This window comes from Equus asinus, chromosome 22 (genome assembly GCF_041296235.1).
Source record: "Equus asinus isolate D_3611 breed Donkey chromosome 22, EquAss-T2T_v2, whole genome shotgun sequence".
In the NCBI taxonomy this organism is placed as follows: domain Eukaryota; kingdom Metazoa; phylum Chordata; class Mammalia; order Perissodactyla; family Equidae; genus Equus; species Equus asinus.
The window spans coordinates 24,505,491-24,529,963 of NC_091811.1; the positions used below are offsets into that span (position 1 = coordinate 24,505,491).

Sequence of the window (24,473 nt, forward strand, 5' to 3'; positions counted from 1 at the left end):
CGAGATCTGGAGCCCAGTCCTGGCTCTGTGGCCTTGGGCAGATCGCTCAGCCGCTCTGGAGTAGTTTGTGTGTGTGAAGTGAGGGGTTGGGATTGAGTGATCTCTCAGGACCCTCGCAGCTCGAAAAGTCTGTGTTCCAAGCCCCTTGGTGAAGTCAAGGATTGTGAAATGCTTGTACAAGTGAAATGTCAGAGTACAAAGTGTACAAACAGGCTTTGCCAATGAAAATGTCATTCACGTTTATCTGCTGACAAATACTTTATTCCCTTTAGTCTCTGTTCTCAGTTTTTGTTTTGTAAATGTCTGTGTTATGTCCGGTAATTTGTTATTAAAAAAATAAATATTGGTGGTTAAATTAGAAACAAAAGTGTTCTTTCACTTCACTTGAAAATTGTAAAAATTGCCATTTAAATTCATTTGCTAAGGGTTTCGAAAAGGTATTGAACACATTGCTCAACTTAATATGTTTTAATTGAAATGAGTTGATATTTGAATTAATTAGCTCCGTAGAAAAGACAGGCGGAAATTAGGCGAAAAAGCACGAGTTTGTATTCTGGCTTCCCTGCTAGTACTAACTGTGTGACCCTTGGCGCCTTTTCTGATCTCTAAATCCCAATTCCACAACTCTAGTAGCAGAATTTTATTGTTCCTATAGGATTGTTGAGGAGTAAAGATAATGCATGTATAGTACACAGTACAATGCCTGGCATTCAGTAGATACTCAGTGGATAGTAGTTACAACTGCTATACATTATTTTATTAAATTAATTAAGATAACTAGGGAATTGCTGAATATTACATACTGTGTTCGATCTACCTAGTCATCCTAATATGATATACACATATTACTCAAAGAAATAGTCCCATGAATATAGATTTCAGTTTCTGTTTTTGGTAGACCATCCATGTAGACTGAGATTTGCCAGGGATTCTCACCTGATTTACAGATCATGGGTGTGATATGAGAATAAATGGCAAGAGTTTACTCTTATAGGCATCATTGCAAGCTATTGTCTTCAGAAACAAGGTTACTTCAGAATGTCCAGTATGTGGTAATTGGTGCCATTTAGCCTGTGGTGTAATTAATGGAACCGTCTGCCCATTGTTTGTCCATTCTGCAAGAGAGAGGCATCCTAGAGAGGATTCCCACAGAGAACTCTGGAAATGGTGATCTGGAGGAGGGTCAGAAAGCCAGAAACGCACAGTTGACCTGGAAAAGTTTTTCTTGCAGCCTGGCCTACCCTAACCTTTATAATCTATCTTAATCCCCACTAGAGGTCAAATGGTGAAGATATGGTGGGGATAGAAGATGGAGGGTGGGCTAGAATGTGCCAAACTTTGATTGGTGGCAAGAGTCATTCCACTCTCTGAGTGGAGACAGCTAATAATACGAGTCAAAGACAAAATCGGGAGGTAGCTGATGTATGAAAGGTAGAGCAACTAAGCTCAAGCACTAGAGCTTAGAGTGGAAGAAAGATCTTAAGAAGGTGCCTCCAGTCAGAAGTGAGATTGAGAATGTGGCCATCATTGAGTCAGTTTAAGAACAAGCAAGAAAGGTTCCAAGACATTTCTGACAACTCTACTTTGAGACCTCTCCCCTTTTCATAGTACACAATTCAGTAGTTTTTAGTATATTCACGAAGCTGTGCATCTAACACCACTATTAATTCCAAAACATTTTCATTACTCCAAAAAGAAACCCCATATAAATTAGCAGTCACTCCCCATACCCCATTCTCCTATCCCCTGGCAACCACTAATCTACTTTCTGTCTCTATTGACTACCTATTCTAGGCATTTCATATAAATGGAATCATACAATATGTGGCCTTTTGTGTCTGGCTTCTTTCACTTAGCATAATGTTTTTAAGGCTCATCCATGTTGTAACTTATATCGATATCACATTCCTTTTTCTGGCTGAATAATATTCTCTTGTGTGAATATACTACATTTTGTTTATCCATTCATCAGTTGTTGGATGTGTGGGTTGTTTTCACTTTGGGGCAGTTACAAATAATGTTGCTGTGAACACTTGTGTACAAGTATTTGTGTGAACATAAGTTTCAGTTCTCTTGGGTATATACCTAGGAGTGAAATTGCTGGGTCATATGGTAAGTTTGTGTTTAGCTTTTGGAGAAACAACCAAACTCTTTTTCTAAGTGCTGTCCTATTTAACATTCCCACTAGAAGTCCACAAGGGTTCAAATTTCGCCACATCCTCACTGACGCTTGTTATTGTCTGTCTTTTTATTTTAGCCATCCCTAGTCAATATAAAGTGATATCTTTTTGTGGTTTTGATTTTCATTTCCCTAAGGTCTAATGATGTTGAACATCTTTTCATATCTTTGTTGGTCATTTGTGTATCTTCTTTGGAGGATAATGAGCTGTATTTGCAATGCAGATTTTGCCCTTGGGACAGTGCTAATTTATATATCTATGCTGGCTGTTCTTTCTTCAGGAGGATTAGTAGTTCTGAGATCCAGAACACGTGAAAGGGTGAAACTTTGTGTAAGACACTGAAGCAGTTTCCCTTGAATGTGGTCATATAATTTGAGAATTTCTTAGTTTTCTTTTAGTGCTGTGAAAAACAAATCTCCCAACGTATTTGGCCATTCAGTGGAATTTGTTATAATAATGTAACTTACATTTTTATAGCTCTGTTCTGTTTTTAGATCACTCTTGTATATATCTTCTTCTTTATAATCTTCATAATACCACTGTAAGATAGAATGGATGGATGGATAGGTAATAATAATATTATTATTACCACTTTTAAAAAGTAGAAGCTGAGGGGCCAGCCTGGTGGCACAGCGCTTAAGTGTGCATGTTCCACTTCAGTGGCCTGGGGTTTGCCGGTTTGAATCCCGGGTGCGGACCTGGCACCGCTTGGCAAGCCATGCTGTGGTAGGTGTTCCACATATAAAATAGAGGAAGATGGACACAGATGTTAGCTCAGGGCCAGTTTTCCTCAGCAAAAAGAGGAGAATTAGCAGATGTTAGCTCAGGGCTAGTCTTCCTCAAAAAAAAAAATTAAATTAAAAAAAATTAAAAATAGAAAAAAATAAAAAGTAGAAGCTGAGACTCAGTTTTTAAGATTTGTCCAAGGTCACACAACTAATAGGGTTTAAATTCAAGCTTTGTGACTTCTATCTTTTTAAAAAAAAAAAAAATTTTATTTTTCCTTTTTCTCCCAAAGCTCCCTGGTACAAAGTTGTCTATTTTTAGTTGTGGGTCCTTCTAGTTGTGGCATGTGGGATGCCACCTCAGCATGGCTTGATGAGTGGTGCCGTGTCCGCACCCAGGATCCAAACCAGTGAAACCCTGGGCCGCCGAAGCAGAGCGCACGAACTTAACCACTCGGCCTCAGGGCCAGCCCCTGAGTTCTGTCTTTTTATGGTAATAAATTATGAGCCATGTCAAGGCTTTGTTGGGTGAATCTGCATTGCTGAAAATCAGTAATAGGCCCATCTCCATATAGACATTTGAGGCATGGCCAAGTGCCCACAGATTGTTCCTGACCTCAGAATTCATTAGTTATATAGCTATAAAACAGGATGAATTGTCATTTTTCCATTTAGTTCCTTTAGCTAGAAAAACTTTACAATAAAAGAGAATTGTGGGGCCAGCCCCAGTGGCCTAGTGGTTAAGTTCAGTGTGCTCCACTTGAGCAACCTGGGTTTGGTTCCTGGGTGCACACCTACACCACTTGTCTGTCAGTGGCCATGCTGTGGTGGCAGCTCACATACAAAAAGAGGAAGATCGGCAGCCGATGTTAGCTCAGGGCGAATCTTCCTCAGCAAAAAAAAGCACACATAATTGTATATCACTGTGTATTCATTACATTTTGGGGCATAGAAGGATGTCCATCCTCAGGAAGAACAAAGCTGGGGCTGGATTTGGTATGTGCAAAGAGAGGCAGACAGCCCTTGGTTAGCTGGCCTTGGTCTCCCCACCACTGTATTCCTAAATTGACATCCTTGGGAAACAGGAATTTAAATGTAGGAGAGTGCAGAAAGAATGAACTATCTTTTGAGACCAAATAAAAATTGACCTGAGGCTTAAGTTACCTGAGAGACATCACATTTAAAAGCTGAACGTTATTACTTTTAAAGAGTAGAAAAGATGAGTGACTTTTTAAAATGTAGTCTCAGTTACATCCTTAAGCAATCTTTTTTCTTTTTAACCTTTTTTTAAAAAACTTAAGTACCTTAGGGAGAGGAAAAACTGCAGTCTATCAATTGTATAGACCTGAATTTTGTTAGCTGTGGAAATAATTTACCTACTCATTTTTCTTTTTGCCTTTGAAAAAGTTATTAAAGTTGCTATGACTGTCTTGTACATATCTACAACTTAAGGTTTTAGAATTTAGAAGATGTATAATGTCTTTATGAAACTCTTATGGTTGTATCACGCATCTTTTCTAACATAAAACTATAGGCCCTTATAGTATGTATAAGTACTTTGAAAAATTTACCTTTACGGGTCTGGCCCCATGGCCAAGTGGTTAAGTTCGCCCGCTCCACTTCGGTGGCCCAGGGTTTCGCTGGTTTGGATCCTGGGCGTGGACATGGCACCGCTCATCGGACCATGCTAAAGCGGCGCCTCACATGCCACAACTGGAAGGACCCACAGCTAAAAATATGCAACTGCGTACCGGGGGACTTTGGGAGAAAAAGGAAAAATAAAATATTTTTTTTTAAAAAATTACCTTTACTTTGAAAAGGAAATTACATCAGGTATTTAAGACATCATCTATAGAATGGCCCTTCTGTCCCAAACCATTATTACTTATTTTACCAAACTTATTTTATCAGGAAATTTTATGTAACAAATTTTTCAAAGCAATGTACTCTCATTGGAGAAGATATCATTTATTAAATCTCTTGTGCTTGCTTTCAAAATATGTTTTTAAAAAATATATATAATGCATATCCATTTATGTAGTTTTATTTTACCATGTTGGATAGTGCTAAACAAACAGTGGTAATAGTTACTCATTCCCATGGCTGAATATATGAGTCAAAAATACATGGAAGGACTGGTAGGTAAATAATGATTTCAGTTATTACACAGTGTGAAATGTTTCTGTAAGGAAACTTTGGGATGAGTAATGTGACTCTGTTGTAAGATTTTCAGTAGCAGAAATGAGGAACAAAAATAAAACATGTCAGCAAAAAACACAATGGTAAGTTGTCATCTGAGTGGTTGTGTAAGCCTCGAAGATAGTTCATGTAACAGAGATGAGGCATAATGACAGCGCCGCGCCTTCACACCAAAGATATTATTGTGTCTATGTGGATACCTTGCAATGTCATCATTCCTTTTCTGCCCTTATTTACTAAATTTCTTACCTTGCTTTTCCATTGTTCACGTAAAAGAGGTTTCTAGACATAGTTTCTATTTCAGTTCACATATATTTTATATTTCATGGAGCTCTATTTTTCTGGGAGCTGTTCTAGGTGTTTTGTGCATGTTGTCTCCTTACTCCTCACCTCAGCCCTGTGAGGTAGGTACTATCATTATCCCCAGTTTGAGGGTGAAGAAGCTGAGGCTCAGAGAAGTTAAGTAGATGGTTCAAGGTCACAAAGTAGTCAGTCATATGCAGAACCAAGATTTTGACCCAGTTCTGACATTGCTGTCTTCATCTGCAAGCTGTGTACAGTTGTTGGTAAAGCTGGAAGGGTTATTCAGCTTCACATTAGTTCTTCATTTATTTTGTTGCTTCTCTAGAAGCCCTCTCCCCTTCTGAGAGACGCCCACTCCTCTCAGAGTGACTCTGAGTCACCGAGCTCCGGCTCAGGAATGCCTTCAAAACGTCTAGATAGGTCATTTGCAGAGTGTGGATGGTCAGCTCACACCTGAGGTAAAAGCTCTGGCTAAACCTTGGAAGGTGAACTATTGACAATTTAAGCCAATGGATCTGAAAGCAACTGAGTCCTACTCCGCCATTCCAGCTCAGGATGGAAGCTTCCATGAAACAGGTCCCTCCTGAGCTTGTGTGTGCAACCTCAGTGGGCACTGGTGTCATGAAGAGCCACTTCTCTACCCGGTGATAAAGGATTGGATTCAGGACAGTCTTGGTCGTGGGCTGGAAGTCTCCAGAGCCCTCAAAGTGATTTGAGAATTGCTCAGAATGTTTTTCCTTCCACACTGTGTCAGGGCTTCAGCACGGGAGTTCTGTTGAGACTACTGGCTGGTTAACATCTAGCTACTCATTTTTTCCTGATCTGTGGTCCACCTTACTTAACTGTGCCCACTGGGACAAGCTTCACTCTCACACCTTCTTGGATCCATTGTCTCAAAAGAGCTAGATGCCACTTGGAGGTGACTGCCTGCAGGACCTTCCCTGGGCTCCTGGCCCATTTCCAGTGGCTCTTCACGGCCCTCCTCCCCTACTTTCCTTTTTAATAAATTCGGTTGATATTCAACTGATCTGTTGGAGGCTCACTTTCCTGGAAAGGATCTTAATTCTTTTTTAAAAGATCTTAAAAGCAGGCTTTCCTTAGAAATTCAATTAATGTTTTAGTGAAACAGAGGCCATAGGTCAGCTCTCCTGAAAAAATCCCAAATTTGGACTTTTTCTTATTAGTGAGTCGTAAGAGTTCTTTATATATTGTGCATATGTCTATTATCATATATATAGGGAATATTTTCTCTTAGTCTGTAGCTTGCCTTATCATTTTCTTAATAATGTCTTTCAAAAAGAAGTTTTAGAGCCAGCCCTGATGGCCTTGTAGTTAAAGTTTGGAGCTCTGCTTCAGTGGCTGGGATTTGGTTGCTCAGTGCAGAACCACACCACCCGTCTGTCAGTAGCCATGCTGTGACAGCAGCTCACATAGAAGAACTAGAAAGACCTGCAACTAGAATATACAGCTATACTGGGGCTTTGGGGGGAGGGGAAAAAAAGGAAGATTGGCAACAGATGTTAGCTCAGGGTGAATCTTACCCAGCAAAAAAAAGTAAAAAGAAATAGGTGAAACTAAAAAAATTATAGTGATAAAAATAAAAAAAGTTTTAAATCTTGATGAAGATCAATTTAACCATTTTTTGTTTTATAGTTAGTGCTTTATCCAAGAAATCTTTGCCTAGCCCATGGTAGCAAAGGTTTTTCTTTTATGTTTTCTTCTAGAAGTTTTATAGTTTTAGCTTCTATGTTTAGGTCTGTGATCCATTTCATTTTAATTTTTGTGCTTGGCAAGAGGTGTAGGGGTCCACGTTTTGGTCCCCCCCCCCCATACAGATATCTAGTTCTTCTAGCACAAATTGTTGAAAAACTTTCTTTTCTCCATTGAGTTACCTTCGAATCTTTGTAAAGAAATCAATTGACCACATATGTTTGATCTATTCTACACCCTCTGTTCAGTTTCCTTGATCTGTATGTCTCTCTCTATGCCAATACCACACTATCTTGATTACTGGAGCTTGATAGAAGTTCTTGAAATCAAGTATTACAGGTCTTTAAACTTTGTTATTTTTCAGAATTCTTTTGGCCATTCTGTGTACTTAGATTCAGTTTATCAAATCCCTACAAAAAACATGCCTTCTAGAATTTTGATTCAGATTGCAAATGAATCTGTAACTCAATTTGGCAAGAATTGACATCTTTTTTTTTTTAATTTTTATTTAATTTTTTTAAAAGATTTTATTTTTCCTTTTTCTCCCAAAGCCCCCTGGTACATAGTTGTGTATTTTTAGTTGCGGGTCCTTTCAGTTGTGGCATGTGGGACACCACCCCAGCATGGCCCGACAAGCAGCGCTGTGTCCACACCCAGGATCTGAACCAGCAAAACCCTGGGCCACCAAAGCAGAGTGCGTGAACCTAACCACTTGACCACAGGGCTGGCCCCAAGAATTGACGTCTTAATAATATTGAATCTTCCAATCCATGAACATGGTATACTTCTCCATCTTTTGAGATCTCCTTTAATTTTTCACAGTAGAGTTTTGTAATATCAGAGTACAGGTCTTGCTTGTACATATTTTTTGTAATTTTTCCTAAGTTTTCAGGTTGTTGATGTAATTGTAAATAGTATTTTTTTATTCTGTTGTCCAGTTGTTCATTGCAAGTATATAGAAATATAATTGATTTTTGTGTATTGACCATGTATTTTGCAACCTGGGTAAATTCACTTGTTGGTTTTTTTAATTTTTGGTAGATTCCTCAAGATTTTCTGAGAATGCTGTCATGTCATGTGCAGATAAAGGCCCTTTTATTTATTCCTCTCCAGTTTCTATGCCTTTTATTTCCTTTGTTGATTTATTATACTGGCTAGGTCCTCTGGTATATAATGTTGAATAAAAGTGGTGAGAGTGGACATCCTGGGCTTATTCCTGATGGTAGGGAGAAAAATGTCTTTCACCACTAACTATGATGTTAGCTGTAGGTTTTTCATAGATGCCTTTTATCAGATTGAAGAAGGTTCCTTCTGTTCGTAATTTGCTGTAATTTTTCATAATTGAATTTGTCAAATGCTTTTTCTGCATCTATTGAAATGATTTATGATTATATGATTTTTAACCTTTATTCTGTTGAAATGGCAAATTACTTTGATTCTCAGATGCTGATAAAGCTTACATCCTTGAGATAAACCTCACTTGGTCATGATGTATTATCCTTTTTGTATATTGCCAGATTTGATTAGCTAATATTTTGGATCTCTTTCTGGCAGTGGACCGACCAGGTGGGCAAATAGGCTGCACCAACCACAGAAGATAGTTGGAACGAGTTTGAGCACAGTCTCCAGATAGCTAATGTCTTAGTAAAGCCTGCAACGTCACCTACAAATACTCTCACCTCCTTTTTCACCTGTCCTTTGAAATGTACTGCCACCAGAGACAGTATCTGAGTATGTACGGCAAGGTTTGAAGTTTTAAGAGTAAGCAATGAGTTCCTTAAAGGCAGGGACTTTAGCTCATTCATTTCTATTAGAATAAGATTAAACTGGTGTTACAGTGGCTTATAGAGAATGGAAATTTCTTCTCTCCCAGGCCTGGTACGACTCTCACCCACAAAAGTCCTCATGGAGCCAGACTTCTTCTGGCTCACTGCTCTGCCAACCCAAGGGTGTGAACTCAGTTATTCTTGTGGTCTAAGGGGGCCGCGTCTGCCTTACAGCAGCAGCAGAGTGAAGGAAGGGATGACAAAGAGGAGGAGCAAAGAGCACATGCCGGCTAACTCTTAGGGAAGATACCCAGAAGCTGCCGTGAGAGATGTTCACGTACATGTACCACTGACAAGAACTTAGTGTGGTCACAGCAAGGCAAGGTTTTGAGGCAAGGGTCATGGAGAATAAATAGTCATTCTCTGTTTATTGGAAAATCGAATCGTTTTCTCATTTAACTGGTTTTTCCTGGAAGTTCCTGAAACAAAGTTATTTGCAACATTTCCCCATCTGAGCCTGAGTTTCTTGGAATAGTAAAGTCATGTTAACAAAGACAATGGAAAAGCAAACTCACATTAGTGTACACAGTAGGCTGTGTGGGTGTATGTAGTTTGGTTCTCAATATCTGTATCCCCAGGAGCTCGCGTGGCCCATGGTAGTATTCAGTCAATGTCTGTTGCCTATGTATGTTATATATGGCCTTCCTGTTGGAATCTTTGTCCCAAAAGTACAACTAGGAAAGGTGAATGAGGACGTGTTCTAGATGTCAGAATGGTAAGATTCAGATTGCATTAGATACTGACTGCCTGCCTGGAGTCACATGGATGCGCTGGGCTGAGTCTGCACCTGGGCTCAGGGTGCATGCGGAGATCGGGCTTAGGGATCAGGGATCAGGAACAGTGTCGCCACAAGAGAGCAACGGGAAGGGTATGAGAAATAGGCATGTTGACAGTTTTATTACACTTTTCCAGGTATTAAAGTCTTACACCAAACTGAGATTTTTTCTGCAGCAATCAGAAAGAATGGGAAAAGATTTAAAAGGCAGTAAGTTTTCCGTCATGTGATTTGATGTTCTTTAATACCGTGCCATGTACCAACTAAAATCTCCTGTACCTCTAATGGTACACTCTCTTGCTTAGGAAATACGTGTCCGAGGAAGATGGTGGACTGTGCAGATCTGGGTTCTGGTCTTGGTCCTGTCACTGGTGCGACCGCGGAGGTCACTCAACCTCACATTGCCTTTTCTGTGTTTTTTTCCTCCCATGGGCTGTCATAGAATTGGCTCCTGAAAGACATACTATAAGCCTACTACTAGAGACATGCTACAAGCACTACTACTACTCTAAGACATACTGTAACCTACATAGGAAGAGCTTGCGTGAATCGTTTGTGCTCACCTGAGCATTAAACATGGCATGGCTTTGGACAGAAGCTTTGGATACATTAAACATGGCCCCAGCTGGATGTGGAAACGTGGAGGGACGTGTATGCCATTTGAACAAATACCTTGCTACGATGGTTGGGAAAACTGTCTGATCAGGTGTAAATCAGGGGCAATGGGTTGATTGCCAAGGGCTTCAGACATGATAAGTTAGAGCCTTGGAGGCCGTTTCAGAGAAACTCCTCAGGTGTCTGTCTAGTCTGGTGGAGTTGGGGTGGGGGCATGGGAATGCCCCCGCCAAGTGGAATGTGAAAGCCTGAGAAGGTTCTGAGTTCTGGAGCGGGCTGTTCCATGAGCCGCGCTGGTTCTTGTGAGGACTCCGGCTGGCTCCCGCACCTCCCGTTGGCTCTCGGAACGTGGAGTATTCTAGGTGCTGGATTGAACTGTCGTCCGGAAAAGGCCTGGTGGTGGACTGTCATGAACACAATAGTTCACTGGCTCGCTCCCTCCAGAGTGCTGAATGGTGAACAGGGTTGCAGAGAATCCTCAGAAGGTATAAATTGTTTTCACATTATTTAGAGTCTCCCGTTCAGATGGATTTTTTTGTCCCCTGTGCCCTCCTCCCACTAGCTGTCTTTTTGTCCCCTGAGCATTTCAAACCAAGTGAGGGAAGAACCAACAGAAAAAACAAGCACGGAGCTCTTCTGACACCTGCCCTCTCAGCATCCCTCTCTCGCCTGACACACAACATAAAAGAGAACTGGTTCTTTTTTCCTGGGGCTTGCTTGGGTCTCTTGTATGTTAGTTTGGTTTGTTTTTGTTTCTATCACACCGTTTTAAGAGGCGCTGTGGTAGTACGCACTGAGGGCCAGCCTGGTGCTGGGCTTGGGAAGGGCACGCTCCTGGAATCAACAAGAAGGAAGGGCTGGAGTAGCATTTGAACTTGGGGAGAGAGATGTGAGTCTTGGCAGTTTGTTTCTTCCCTGGTTAGGGAAGGGAGTGGGCGGGAGGGAGTGGATGTGGGATCCATGCGGGGGGGGGGGGGTACAAGCATCTGACACGCTGGAGGTTCCCTCCCTCCTCCTATTTTTATCCAATGATGGGTTCCAAAGAACTTCACCAAGAGAGGAACAGAGGTCACAAAAATGGGGAGCTCAGAGCTAAAGCTTGTTAACCTGGGGGAGAGAGTGCATGAAGCAGCCTCAGTTTGCCTCACATGGTGTGGACCTGAGCCTTGGTTGGCATTTTGGTCCTGGTGGGACCTGCACTCCTCCCCCGAGGCCTGCCTATCCCAGCCATTCAGGGAGCGGGAGGAACAAAGAAGACATGGGAAAGCCCCGCTGTGCCGCGCCGAGGCACCGCTTGGTGGGTTTGCCTGTGATGATATCTCATTTCACCCTCACAGCAGCCCTGCAGCCCTGGAGTTAGTTCCCTGTTTTTTGCAGAAGTCCCTGAGACAGAAAGGATAAATAGTATCAACTCAAGTGGCAGAGCCGGATTCAGACCCTGGTGTGTGATTTCCAAACCCAGGATTCTTTCCTGCAGAGAGAGAAATCCCGGGGTCTCAACAAGGTGTAAATGGCTCACACTCCCAAAACATAGAGCCGGAGACAGTCGTCTCTTCGTCTCCCTCTGAAGCTGGTGCTGGGGCAGCGGCTGATACAGCTGTGTTTGGGAAGGGTTTGTGTGGGTGTGTTTTACCCTGCAGTGCTTCCTGTGAAGCTGGGCACCTTCACTTGACCTGTGCCCTCTGTACCTCACGCTGATCATGTGATCACCTGATCCTCTTGGGAGGACTTATTTCAGCTAGACCTAATGAATTTCACTTCTTTTCCCCTCTGACAGATGGATCTGTCTGTGGAAACTCTCTTTAGCTTCATGCAAGAGCGCCAGAAAAGATATGCCAAATATGCAGAGCAGATCCAGAAAGTCAATGAAATGTCCGCCATCCTCCGCCGCATACAGATGGGCATTGACCAGACGGTGCCCCTGATGGAGCGGCTCAACAGCCTGCTGCCGGAGGGCGAGAGGCTGGAGCCCTTCAGCATGAAGCCGGACCGAGAGCCCCAGCTGTAGAGCTGCTGCTCCCCTCCTGCCGGGCAGGGGTTCTGGGACAGAGCCCGGCACCGCCAATACCCTGAGGACATTGGGAACCAAAGTCATGTGATGTGACCAGCGCTCGAAGCTGGTTGGAGGTTTTGCTTGTCCCTGAAGCAGAGGTGAAGCGGTCCAGCTGGCCTGAAAATCTGACTTTGTCCTCCCCCTTTCCTCGGTGTCCTCCCTGTGCAGAGCGAACCACACTGGTTCTCAGTGATCACCGAAGTTGGAGCGTTCGAATTACTAAGATGTCGTTACAGAACTCTGCATCGGGAATTATTTTTATTTTGTTTAGTTTTTTTTTTAAATTGAAAGTATATATTATCTAGTCTTGCTTATGGAGTGAAAATATGGAGAGAAGGGGAGAAATATTTTAAGCAGCTCTGTGTCCTCGATGCCTTTATGAAATTTTACTCAATAGGCTGTCTGAGTTACGGGTTTACTGTAAACATAAAGAACTAACTTAATCCAGGTCTGAGTGTTGTTACTCTTCCTACCCTGACGATTGACATCATATCAGGTCTTTATCTGGGCACCCTCTTCCTGCCCTGGAGAAACACTGGTATTTTTGTCGTGTGCCAGGTCATGGTGTCCCTCGTATGTCGACATCGGAACTGAAGACGCCCTTTCTACACGTGTCCTCATCGGGTTCATCTCCCACCGATAACTGCTTTCCTTGATGCAGACAAAGTTTAGGTTTCTTTTCATTACATCAGCACTATCGTGTATTAAATGTCCATATAATTGCGGACCTAGTTCTGGTCTAAATTCTAATCCATTCATTTTTCTCTCCATACTGTTTCATGCTGTGTTTCATTTTTTCCATACTGTTTTAATATTATGATTTCACAATACATTTTAATATCTGATATGGCAAGACTAGGTCCCATCTACCCTGACTACTATTTTCCTTTTTTTTTAATTTCAAACTGGAGAAAAGTTGGGAAAAAAAATAGAAGGAATACTCATGTTCCCTTTGCCTAGACTGGCAGGAAGTGGCATTTTTAAGCCATCGCCATCTTTGTCTCTTTTTGAGTTCCTGGAACCCAGGAACCCAGCTCTGAACACAGGGACTTGCTTGTTGCTTTCTAAGAACAAAGGGCTGGTTGTCTACACAGCTATAAAAACAACTCAGGAATCAGGTGCCATTAACCTCCGCGCACTTAATGCAATTGACAAATAAAAGCACAGGACAAATAAAGTGAGATGCAGCCTGAGCCTGTGAAGCCAGAGCTGTCTCCCCGTTTCAGCAGTTAATGGTGTGAACATGGCAGAAACATTCCTAGCGTGGCAGGAAGACCTCGGCTAGCCAGCTCTCCAGCCAACTCGTTTTCTTCTCATAAAGAAGTTAGACAAAACATGGTATTAACTTAGTTTGGGGTCCTAAGTAGATAGGCTACTTATTACTGGGTAGCAGAGAAGAACAATAGGCAACTTCTATACGTTTTTAACGAATTCTAGTTAATATTTATGGTGTGTGGTTTTGCAGTGTTGTCTACTTGGCTAAGCTGAACTGTGTTCCCCAGAATTCCTTTCCCTGTTCATTTCTGGGTAGGGTTGGCCACAAGAGAAATTTACATGAGATTTGTTAGTGGAAGTAAAGCCATAGCCGTGCTTATTGGCTGAAAGTCGCCGTAGGTCAGGCCCTGTTGCATCGCATGCACATTTTCAGGGATGTGCTGCACCTTCGGTGTGGGCAGCAGCTGGGCCCACAGCTCTGCCGGCTCCCATAGAATTCTCCAGATTTTCCAAGTCCTGGGCCAGGTATGCTCCTAGCTTCTCCTTCAGGTCATCTGCAGCAAGGAGGACGAAGGCTGAGAGAAGAGGAGAGGCCAGCATAGGTGCCGGTGAGAGACAGATGCCGGGTGCAGCTTGTTGCTTGCAGGCTTCAGTTGTCCTGGCTCTCCCCCACTGCATATCCAGCTTCTTTCCCAACCACCTGCCCGGTGACTTCAGGTGACGGAGAAACAGCTGAGCCAGGACTCTTACTAGCTTGTGTAACTAATTGCTTAAGGTCAGTCTGTTTAACCACCCCCTTATTCTACATCATTCCTAGTGGTTCTTCTCTGATTGAACCCCAGCTGGTAAGATGGTATTACCAGTCCTTTCTCTCCTCAGTATTTTACTTTTTCCAGTGGATTCTGGGAATCTGAGTGATTTGCTATTTCAAGAGATAGTCATGCTAGATCTGTTGGTTAATGCCCAGTGACCTATCTAGATGTTATAGGATGTTTCAGGGATGGGGACACAGCCTGGAGTAGTCAAAGAGCCCTGGCTAGAAGTTTCCAGCCTTGATCTTTGGTGAGTCATTTAAATTTCCCTGAGCCTCAGTTTCCACCTCCCTACGGCACGAGCTGGTCTGGATGGGCTCTCAAGCCCCTTCCAGCTCTAAGATTCCAAGTCTGCAATTGATCCTTCACTCTAGCAATGAGGAGGAGCATCTTTACCTGTTGTCTCTGAACAATGGCCTTAGGTTCTTCTGAGTTCTCAAGGGAGAGCTTCTGTCCTTCCTTTTGTCAATTTTACATTAGACAGGTGTCCGTGGCTCCCTTCTTTCAACAACCTGTTTTGCTTATCAGTCTATTCATCCATGTTTTTGACCACCACCAAGGAGGCCTCTACTGCAGTCTTGTTTCACCAGTTCAAGTGGAAGGCTGGTAGAAGCTCGCCTTTGCCCCTTGTGTTATGTACATACAAATTTACAATAAATGAATTGTGGGGTTAAGAGCAAGTGAGATTGTAGAGTTCATGAGCACCTTTATAATTTTACAGATTTCATGTCTTTCCCTCAAAAGTTGTATCATTCTCAGTAACTTATTTTATGTTCTCTGCCAGAGTAAATATTTGATGACATGAGATTTGCGGACTCCATACCCTGACATATAGGCGTGCACTCAAGAAACGAGGGATATTTTGGTAAAGTATTCGCTAGGTATTTCTTTGCTTTTTCCTCCATTGTGTGAAAAAGGTACATTCTAGGTATTACAATTGTACCTGCCGTTTCCAAGGTTACCTAAACTTACGGCCCTGGGGGACTGACACAGGCCACCGGTTGTGTTGATTTGTAGAATTTACTTAGTTTCAGCATTTCCCCCAGCAAGTCCCAAAGCAAAACCAGTGATCTTCAGAAATGAGAGCTACAAGCAAATGTATTAAAAATCTAGAGATCCAGTGTTTGTCTTCCCAATTTCTTTACACCTCAGCTAAACCCAGATATAGAGTACTCAGTAGGAAATTACTGAAAATATACTAAAGATTGAAGGGGAGAGTGAACTGAAAATTTTTCTTCTGGTGGACTTTCTAGGTGCAAAATTGTTCTTAATCAAGAGAAGTAATTTTGCTTTTCTTTCCCCAACCCTGACTTCCATTCCTCTGGTGGAGTCCTCCTCCACATAGCGCTGCAGAGATGTCATCGTTGTTACTAACTGATAACAGTGCTGCATTTCTTGCCCCCACACAAGGCACATACCTTCCATTCCAATATCATCACTACCGAGGGGAAGGCTGACCAGGTAACTTGACCATTCTCATCCTTCAGACCAAAAACAGCACTTTTTTGGCAACTAAATCTAGCTGCTCACTAGTGTAATGGGATCTCACGTGGTCCACTGGCGTGTGTGTCCGTTACTCTCAGGGATTTGCTCAGAGTCATCAGTGTCAGTGTAAGACCTGATGGAAGTTACTGATGCCTCCATTTTCTTCACCAATCAAGGAATACTGCCACTGCTACCTGTTATCACATGGTGAGGCATCATTTATGCCGGGAGCTTTTGTGAACCAAACACTTTTAATTCAGTCTCGGAAACTGTCATAATTCCCCAACTAGAGGGGACCCAGGCCACAGCTGAACTAACCCATCCAAGTGACCGTTTGCCTGTGACCCTGCTCCTACGGGGCTGCCTTCTGCATGTCCCGTGGGAGAGCATTTCCAACTGACTCTTGTGTTTTAGCTGGAACCAAAGGCAAGAAACTTGTTTCTACATAAACCCAACTTGATGTCTCTGCACATAAACTGCAACACTGATTGATTTGTAAACATCCTCCGAGAGGGGGCTGTACTTTTCCGTTGATTTTGCAACACTTTAAAGCTATAACTGAGTATAATTATGCTGTACAAGAATGAATAGGCTCCACAGAATGCCAGAAATAACTTACTTCCTCTTCTACTTCTATAGATGCAGCAGAGTAACATTCAGAGGAAAGCACCTAGGCAAATTGGGTTTCCTACACATTTTTGTTTAGTGTCAGAAAGACAAAACCACACAGGAGTATTTAAAATAAAACAGGGAAGTTTTGAGGGTAAAAGGTTCTGTCAGTCAGTCCCAGGATGTGCCTCTCCCCTTTCACATCCACACCTTCCCTCCCTGCCCTTACTCTAAGCCTGGTCTGATTGTAGTCGTGCGACCCAAACTAGTCCTCCAGCACCATGTGCTCAGCTGGCCTGTCTGCGCTTAAGTAGTAACTGGCTTGACCCGCAGCCCTTCCCAAGACCCGCCCCTTCTCCGAAGCCGCTCCCTGCCGCTCCTGCCCCTCCCGCTTACTCTATGCTCCCTTCGTTCTCCCACGCCCACCTCCAGATTTTTGCAAGGCGCTGGCCAACACAGCTCTCCTCGTCTTCGCTCACCCAGTCCAGTCCTGCTTGGACTGACTGCAACTCAGAAGCCTTTCCCAACCAACTTACATGATATCACCTGTGATTCTTTTTATCGCCGTTATTCCATCGGCTTGCCCTGGAGGTAAATCCTTTATTCCTTTAACGCATAATTCTTTATTAACAAACAGACAAGTTCTAGTCTCACAAATCGTCATGTCCAATGTTACTTATAAGCAGAGAAGTCATGAAGATGTACATGGCAAGGATGGGGAACAGATCTTTAATAACTTTCCCTTGTTTTCCCTACAAGAATTATAAAACCATTTACATATTATATTAAAATGTACCACGAATATGTATCTGGTCTTTTTTCTTCTTACTCTGGACTTATTCTGGATTCAGTCACCAAATATTCACCAAGTGCCTTAAGTTTCTACAGCGTAGTGTGCATCTGGTAGACACAGGAAAGAATGAAGGCTGGCACTGAATTGTTAGCTAATGATCCCACGTTTCATGTGAATAACGGAGCACAATCTGATGACCTCAACACTTCTTTATTTTTTGTGAGGAAGATTGGCCCTAACATCTGTGCCAGTCTTCCTCTATTTTCTGTGTGGGACACCACCACAGCATGGCTTCATGAGCGGTGTGTAGGTCCATGCCTGGGATCCAAACCTGTGAACTCTGGGCCCCCAAAGCAGAGCATGTGAACTTAAGCACTACGCCACCGGGGCGGCCCTACACTTTATTTTGAGCTAAACTCTTTGCTGTGAGAGGAGCAGAACAGGTCCCACTACGGCCTCCTTTCACAACTCGGATGCTGCTGTTCCCAAGAAGTTTATAGCTGCAAAGAGAGGTCCTTTCTCATATTTATGTATAAACAGGTACCAGTTTTGATTTTATTTCATCATATTAACATACATGACACATCAAAATGAGAAATGCACAATTTAACCATTCAACAGCTTGCCTTATTCCCAAGGAACACTATATTCATATTAAACATTTGTACAGTCTTTCCACCTAACTTTACAAATGTCCTAAACCATTTTCCAGCATTTCTCACATAGAAGTCTAGTTTGCTCTTTAAAATCACCATTCTGTATCCTCCTAGCAGACTGCAGGGCCTCCCCTACGATTACGCACCGAAGCGAGCTGCCCCACGTGACCTGCGACGCCCGTCAGCTCCAGGCCGCTCTGAGGCCACCCCTTCCGCAGGTTGGTCTTCATTCTGAGAACTGATTGTTGGACGTTAGCAATCAAGGACTAAAGGCTGTAGTGTATGACTACATCACAGTCACAGGAAGGAAGGGGAGCGTGGCCGAGAGAAATCCCAAATGATGGGAGGCAAATTCCTGCCCAAAGATCTCGTGAAAACCACGTCCCCAACCCTCCCGAAACATACTAACATTGGAGCTATTGCTTTCACTTCTGAAACGTGTCTGACAGTTGTGACCAGACTCTGCAAACAGAGAGCTGTTAGCCATTTGGTGTGTGTACACATAACACATCAAAAATTGCTGTGTGAAACCGTGAGAATGTCTGATTACATCCAAAATTTAAATGTAGACAGAAAAACCAACTCAGATCATTTAACAGTTTTTTCAGTAAGGTAACGATGCACTCAGTTACCCTTTTTCTGCCCCCCCTCACAGCATGTCACTTGTGCATAACCAGTTCAGTGAAGGTCATCATTGTCATGATCAAGTCAGTTTTGAATCACGTCATTCTGTGCTGGTTTTAGCAGTCACCATAGGAAACATTAAGTCACATCCTAGTCAAAGGACTGTCCATTTCTCAAACATAGAAAAACCTGAGATATGAGTCAGCAACTAGCTACACTTACAGTAAAGAACAATGATAACCCCCCCACCCCCAAAGCTGCTGACGTGAGTGAAGGTTTCAGAAGAGGACCACACTGTTGAGAGAACTCAAGCCAGAAAGTTTAAAAGCAGATCTGTCCTGTCACTTGTGTACTGGTTCTAATCACCTCCTCTTTCAGCTGCCAGGACTGGTTCTGTACAGTGATTGTAGGTCAAGGGCTGAGCGGCCGTGGGCCCACTCCATTTTGCTATGTCCTTTCTACTAAGAAAGTGCTGGGGACGATTTCTGAGAATAGCTCAGCTGTGGCTTCCCACTCTGCTCACAGCGAAACACAGTCCAGCCGCTCTCTCCTCGCCTCCCACGCCGTTTGATTCTGCCCAGTCCCTGCTCACTCGGGCCCCCAGCCCCACCAGCGAGTCTGCAACTCTAAGGGAATCACAGACACGCCACCCTCCTCGCGTGCTGAGGGGAAAGGAAACATCCAGAAAACAACAGCTCCCTGCTGCTCCTCAGCAATTTTACTTTCTTCAATCTTTCCTTCGTTTTTCTCCCTCTGGTAGTTTCCTATAAAATTCTACCTTATTGTCACATTTTTACAAAATGTATCTGTGCAGGGAAACAGAAATGGAAAACACCTACTGTGGCTGGGAACCTGGAGGTGCTGCTGTTCTGCTACCAAAAACTCACATCTGGCTTGAAACCAAGTTAATCTCTATTTAAAGGATTAACAATCCCATTTTGAACAATTCTCTGATTTATAAAGAGGGAAGTAAGACTTGTTTAGCCTCCCAACCTTAGCTTAAATCATTGCACTGCCAGATCCCTAGCTGTTAAACTGAATCCCAGATGGCTTCCCTTCTCTTTCTTCATAAAGCTGAGAAGAAGAAAGAAAAAGTGGACTCCCTCCATCCGGGCCCAGCTGGACATCTGTGCATGGACAGTTTAAATTGGTCTGACAAGCGGGACTAGCTCCCTACTGGTCACAATGCCTAGAACATGGGCTACCAGACGTGCGGTGGGAACGCCCCGACTTTCACTCTGAGGTACTGGTTTGCTCTAAACGCGACCTTGGCAAGGCCCCGCACGGTCCGTCCAGCAGAATGATGCTCGCGTCACTCGGCCGTCAGGTGAGCGGGAATTCGTTAGCTTTGGAATTGATCATTTCTCTTGGATTTACCATTAGGTTCTGTCCCTAAAAGGGTCTACCCACCTGACCCTCAAGCTGGCTCAGTCTCAGCGCTAAGGTGCACGATGGAAGGGACTGGACGAGGGCTAGCATTTGAGATTTCTTTGTAGCACAACATGAAACTGGTAGGGGATTCTGTCTCCAACACCAAATAAAACTCGATTCACTAAGAACAAGAGGATGTGCAATTCACTGCATAAAATCGTTTCATTCTAGATACTAGGGGAGAACCTGCCACGTGCCCTTCCACTTTGTTGAGAGAAATATGAGCGGATCTCTCAAATGCGGATGTTAAGAGAAAAACTGTTGATCCATCTTTTGCTTTTACACCATAGCTCCATTTTCCAAAAATATATATGTATGTACATATATATATTTCAGATTTACAGGGAATATTTTTTGTGAACAAGAAAAAAGCTGTCCATGGAAGTCACAGAGGCCGTCCTCTCAGGAGACCTCGATGATCTCCACGCTGCCTGAGAAGCTGGACTGGCTGCCCACCTTCCCCAGCTCTTCCCGTGACCTGTTCTCCGACATGAGGCTCTCTCCAAACTCCATCTGGCAGCTTCTGCGTTTAAACTGCTTTTCAAAGGGGCTCTCTTCGTGCCAGCTCCGCCGTGAGTCAGCTCGGTCGCTTGGCTTCTGTCGCCTGCGCACGGAATAGACCTGGTCGCTGCAGGTGGGCAGCTGGCTGCAGCTGTAGGCGGAGTAACTGGCGCTGCCCCCATAGATGGCGGAGGCGGAGTAGAAGTGAGAGGACTCCGTGGCAAAATACCAACTGTTGGCCAGGGACGGGGTGGAGGTCTGGGGAGCCAGGATGTCCGAGTGCCAGCCCTTGAGGCCCAGCCCGGCGGCGGACTTCGCGAGGTGCTGCTGGCTGGTGGAAAGGCCGAAGAGGAAGTTAGTATGGTAGTTGTCCTCCACACTCCCGCTTCGATGCAGCGGAGACAAGAGGGACCTCTGGGTGGCACCACTGTTGCTGGTTCTTACTGAATGTGAGCGCTTGCTCTGGCTGTCTGAAGGCCTGGCGGTCTGAGGTTTCTTCGGGACGTTGGCTTCCTCCTTATCTGGGCTGGTTTCCGGAGTCTGCTCCGACACTTCCTCGACCGGAGAGAACTGGCATAGCTTGTTGGTCCCATCCAGCGTGGTGGAAGGTTTGTAGTATTCCAGAGCATCTTCTGATGAGGAGAAACCATGCAAGGATGCTGCCATACTGGCTGAGTACGACACGGATTTGATATCCAGAGAGAAGGAACGCTTGAGCTTATTGCTGTCTTCCAGCTTGTCTGAGGCCAGGTGGAGCCCGTTGAGCGCCTGTACCAGCGGGCTGTCCTCTAGCAGTGACGGCGGCACGCTGGGCACACTGGCAGGATGCACAGGCCGTTGCCCTGCTGCCTCTGAGGTAGCAGAGTTGGCACAGGGTGGACTGAGGGACAGGTCGCTTTTCGGTCCACCCTCTGAGGCTGCAGGGGCAGGGTCATTCGGCTTCTCCAGGTGCAGCAGCTTGAGTTTACTCTTTGGCCCTGATGCTCCAGTCTGGTTCTTAATTTTCTTCTCATAGTCCAGGAGTTGGCCCAGAAAATTGAAGTTTGGAGATATAGTAGGTCTTTTTTCTTTCACAAATCTATGAAGAGAGGAAAAAACAAAACAGTTCGAGTTTTACAACCATACTTTACCTGAACATTAAGTGAATAACTGAGACGAGGAATTATCAGCCCCTCCGCAGTACCTCTGGAAGCTGACTGGTTTACTCAGGGAGACAGCTCAAGGGGGAGAATACAGGGGCCTCTTCCCTGGGGGAGCTTTATAACATGTACCTAGGAAGAGGGGCCAGGTCCACAAAAGCTCTTGTTTTAGCCCCCTTATTTTCAAGGACCCAAGGCTTCCAAAGCAATTGATAAGACATGATTCTTTCCTCACCAACAGGGACCGCCCCCACCTTCCCACGGTGCCACCATCAGAAGCACAGCCTCACAGCCACTCTCCAGCTTCAACTTTCCAATACCATAACTCTCAAAGTCCCACAGTCACTTCCTCAAAACATTTCACATTCTTCATTAACGACCAGAAAACAGGGTATCGAGGGTCAGAGCATCAAAGCATACATTTCCAAGCTCCTTCTCTTTGTGACAGAACAGCCACAGCATGGTCTCCATGTGCTCAGCACTACGCCAACGTGTCAAAAACAGCAGTAGCTCATTCACTCCTCAAAACTGCTCTACAGCAGGTGGGCAGAATTATCTCCGTCATCTAGGTACCCAAAGTCCTCAAGTGACTTGCCCCAAATCACACGGCTACTAAGTGATGGTGCTGAGATTCAAAACCAGGTCTAATGTCTGGGTCCATTTTTGTAACCACCATGTTAAAGCAGATTCATCAAGCGATCAAAACTTGTTACAAATGGCTTTTATGTTTCACTGCAGAAATAAAAACTGTTAGAGGCAGTAAATTCTTTAGTGGCCTCCGACCCTCGTGGATACTTCTCAGAAGATGCAGGAGTGAAACAACACTGGAAGTTTCTATTTGAATACAGAAAGAGAAAAATCAAAAATAAACTCTTTGGCAATCGAGTAACCTAAAGCAAATTAACAAAAACAGAAATAACGGGCTCAGCCATCACAAGTGTAAAGTAGGAAGGACCCTGCCCTATAAGAGGACGGCATAACACGACAGGAAGGTGCCTTCTCCTCTGGCTTCTACATGGTGCAAGAGGGCTTTAGAGAGGACAAGAGAACTGGTGCAGACAAACGGAGGACTCATCTCCTCAGTCTCCTTCCTCAAATGAGAGGCTGTTCAGGCAGCTCGTCCTTTTTCCACATTTTCCAATTTGAGAAAAAGTGCAGTAGTTACAACAGGCCTGCTGCATGAGCCTCCATTTAGCGATCCTTTAGCACACGAAAACTAACCACCTCTATCCAACAAGACGCGCAGAGGACTCACATCCACCAGTCACTAAACAGAACCCCAGTCCTTGGTGCTCTGGTCATCTGCCTCCCATCTTGAGAGGGAGGGCAACCCCGTCAAAACCACACGTGGCAACTGCAGAACGCAGGAAATTTTACTCGATGAATGGAGTTTGACGATTATTTGGTTTTAGACTTGCCTCTATTAGCTTCTTTCCTCCCAGTGAAAGAGACACCAGTTTGAGGCAAAGTAGAAACCCTATAAGGAGCATCCTCCAGGAGTTTTTTTCTCATGTAAATTAGAAGAAATGGTACTTCCTCAATTAGGGAAACATACAAACTCACGTAACAGGATAGAGATCTCTGTTTGGATTTGTTGTTCCTTAAACTTAATAAGGAGCTGAGGATGAATTTGACACATGTTAGGGTAGAATTAATGCTAAATTATAAAAATGCCTTCTCCGCTCTTTGAAAGACCATTTAAAAACCCACAGTTACAAGAGTATAACAAAAATCATCACCATCTGCTTTAATTTGGTTTGTCACCGTCATAGCGCTTCAGGTTTCAGGTGAAATGAAAAGCCAACCACAGAAGCATGTTCGCGTCCTCACCTGTAAGCTTCATCTAAGGACATGTCCATCCTCTTCATGATGTAGGCGATGGCGATGGTGGCGGAGCGGGAGATGCCAGCTAAGCAGTGCACGAGGACACACCCATTGGAGGCCTTTGCTTTCTCTGCACGAGTCAAATCCAAGAAGGGTTACTAGTAAGGACTGTTCAGCAGTGAGATCTTGTTTCCATTTACTTACACAATGCCTTTCACCTGCCACCTCAAAGTAAATCTCATGTATTTACATCTTTTTCCTTTCAATATTCTTTTGCGGAGAGGAGGTAGTGGAAGATAATTCCCCCACTGTTTACATACAGGACAACGAGGGTCAAAATGTTAATAAGCTGTCTGTCCCTGACTCAGATCGCCTGACTCTTAGTCAGTACTTTTCATGTATTTTTTACATTATTTACTATTTTAGTTACCTTCCCTGAGTATAAATCTTACATTGTGATTACATGATTCTACTTGTTTAGTGTAGAAAATTTCAGAAACACAGAAAAGTATAACGAAAGTAACATCCCAAATCCTAAGATTTAGCCAATATTTCGTTTACCCATCACACTTCAACTTTTTTTAGTTATGTAGGAGATACTAGATTTTCCCCAGTTTTGAGCTATAATTGACACATAACATTGTATTACTTTTAGGTGTACAACATGATTTGATACATACAAGAGATACTAAATTTCCAAAAATATTTTTCCATTTCAAACATATGTGACATCCATTACTATTTAGAAAGCAGGGAGGTGGGGAGAGGGAGAGACAATCACAATGATACCACATCACGACACACAAAGATGCCAGATGCCAGGTCAAGCTCCTTTAAAATGCTGGCTCAGGGGCCGCCTGGTGGCGCAATGATTAAGTTCGCACGTTCCGCTTCAGCAGCCTGGGGTTCGCCGGTTCAGATCCTGGGTGCAGACCTATACACCACTTGTCAGGCCATGCTGTGACAGGTGTCCCACATATAAAGTAGAGGAAGATGGG

At 43.7% G+C, this 24,473-nt stretch overlaps 2 protein-coding genes across 15 annotated transcripts in view; one reads left to right on the forward strand and one right to left on the reverse strand.

The window, feature by feature from the left end:
* Positions 1-15,532, forward strand: part of BORCS5 (BLOC-1 related complex subunit 5) — an 84,652-nt gene extending 69,120 nt beyond the window's left edge. For both annotated transcript variants that reach the window (XM_044775147.2, XM_014834202.3), the window contains exon 4: positions 12,111-15,532. In XM_044775147.2, the coding sequence (XP_044631082.2) occupies positions 12,111-12,341 (231 nt within the window). In that variant the 3' untranslated portion in view covers positions 12,342-15,532. The remainder of the gene's footprint in view (positions 1-12,110) is intronic.
* Positions 15,533-17,117: 1,585 nt separating this feature from the next.
* The window catches only part of DUSP16 (dual specificity phosphatase 16), a 95,067-nt gene continuing 87,711 nt past the window's right edge, over positions 17,118-24,473 (reverse strand). For 12 of the 13 annotated variants that reach the window (XM_070494271.1, XM_044775146.2, XM_070494276.1 and 9 more), the window contains 2 exons: positions 23,482-23,605; positions 17,124-21,590 (listed from right to left, as the gene is read on the reverse strand). In XM_070494271.1, the coding sequence (XP_070350372.1) occupies positions 20,414-21,590; positions 23,482-23,605 (1,301 nt within the window). In that variant the 3' untranslated portion in view covers positions 17,124-20,413. Of the gene's footprint in view, positions 21,591-23,481; positions 23,606-24,473 lie in introns of all 13 variants that reach the window. The other variant, XM_044775142.2, reaches the window with a different exon arrangement.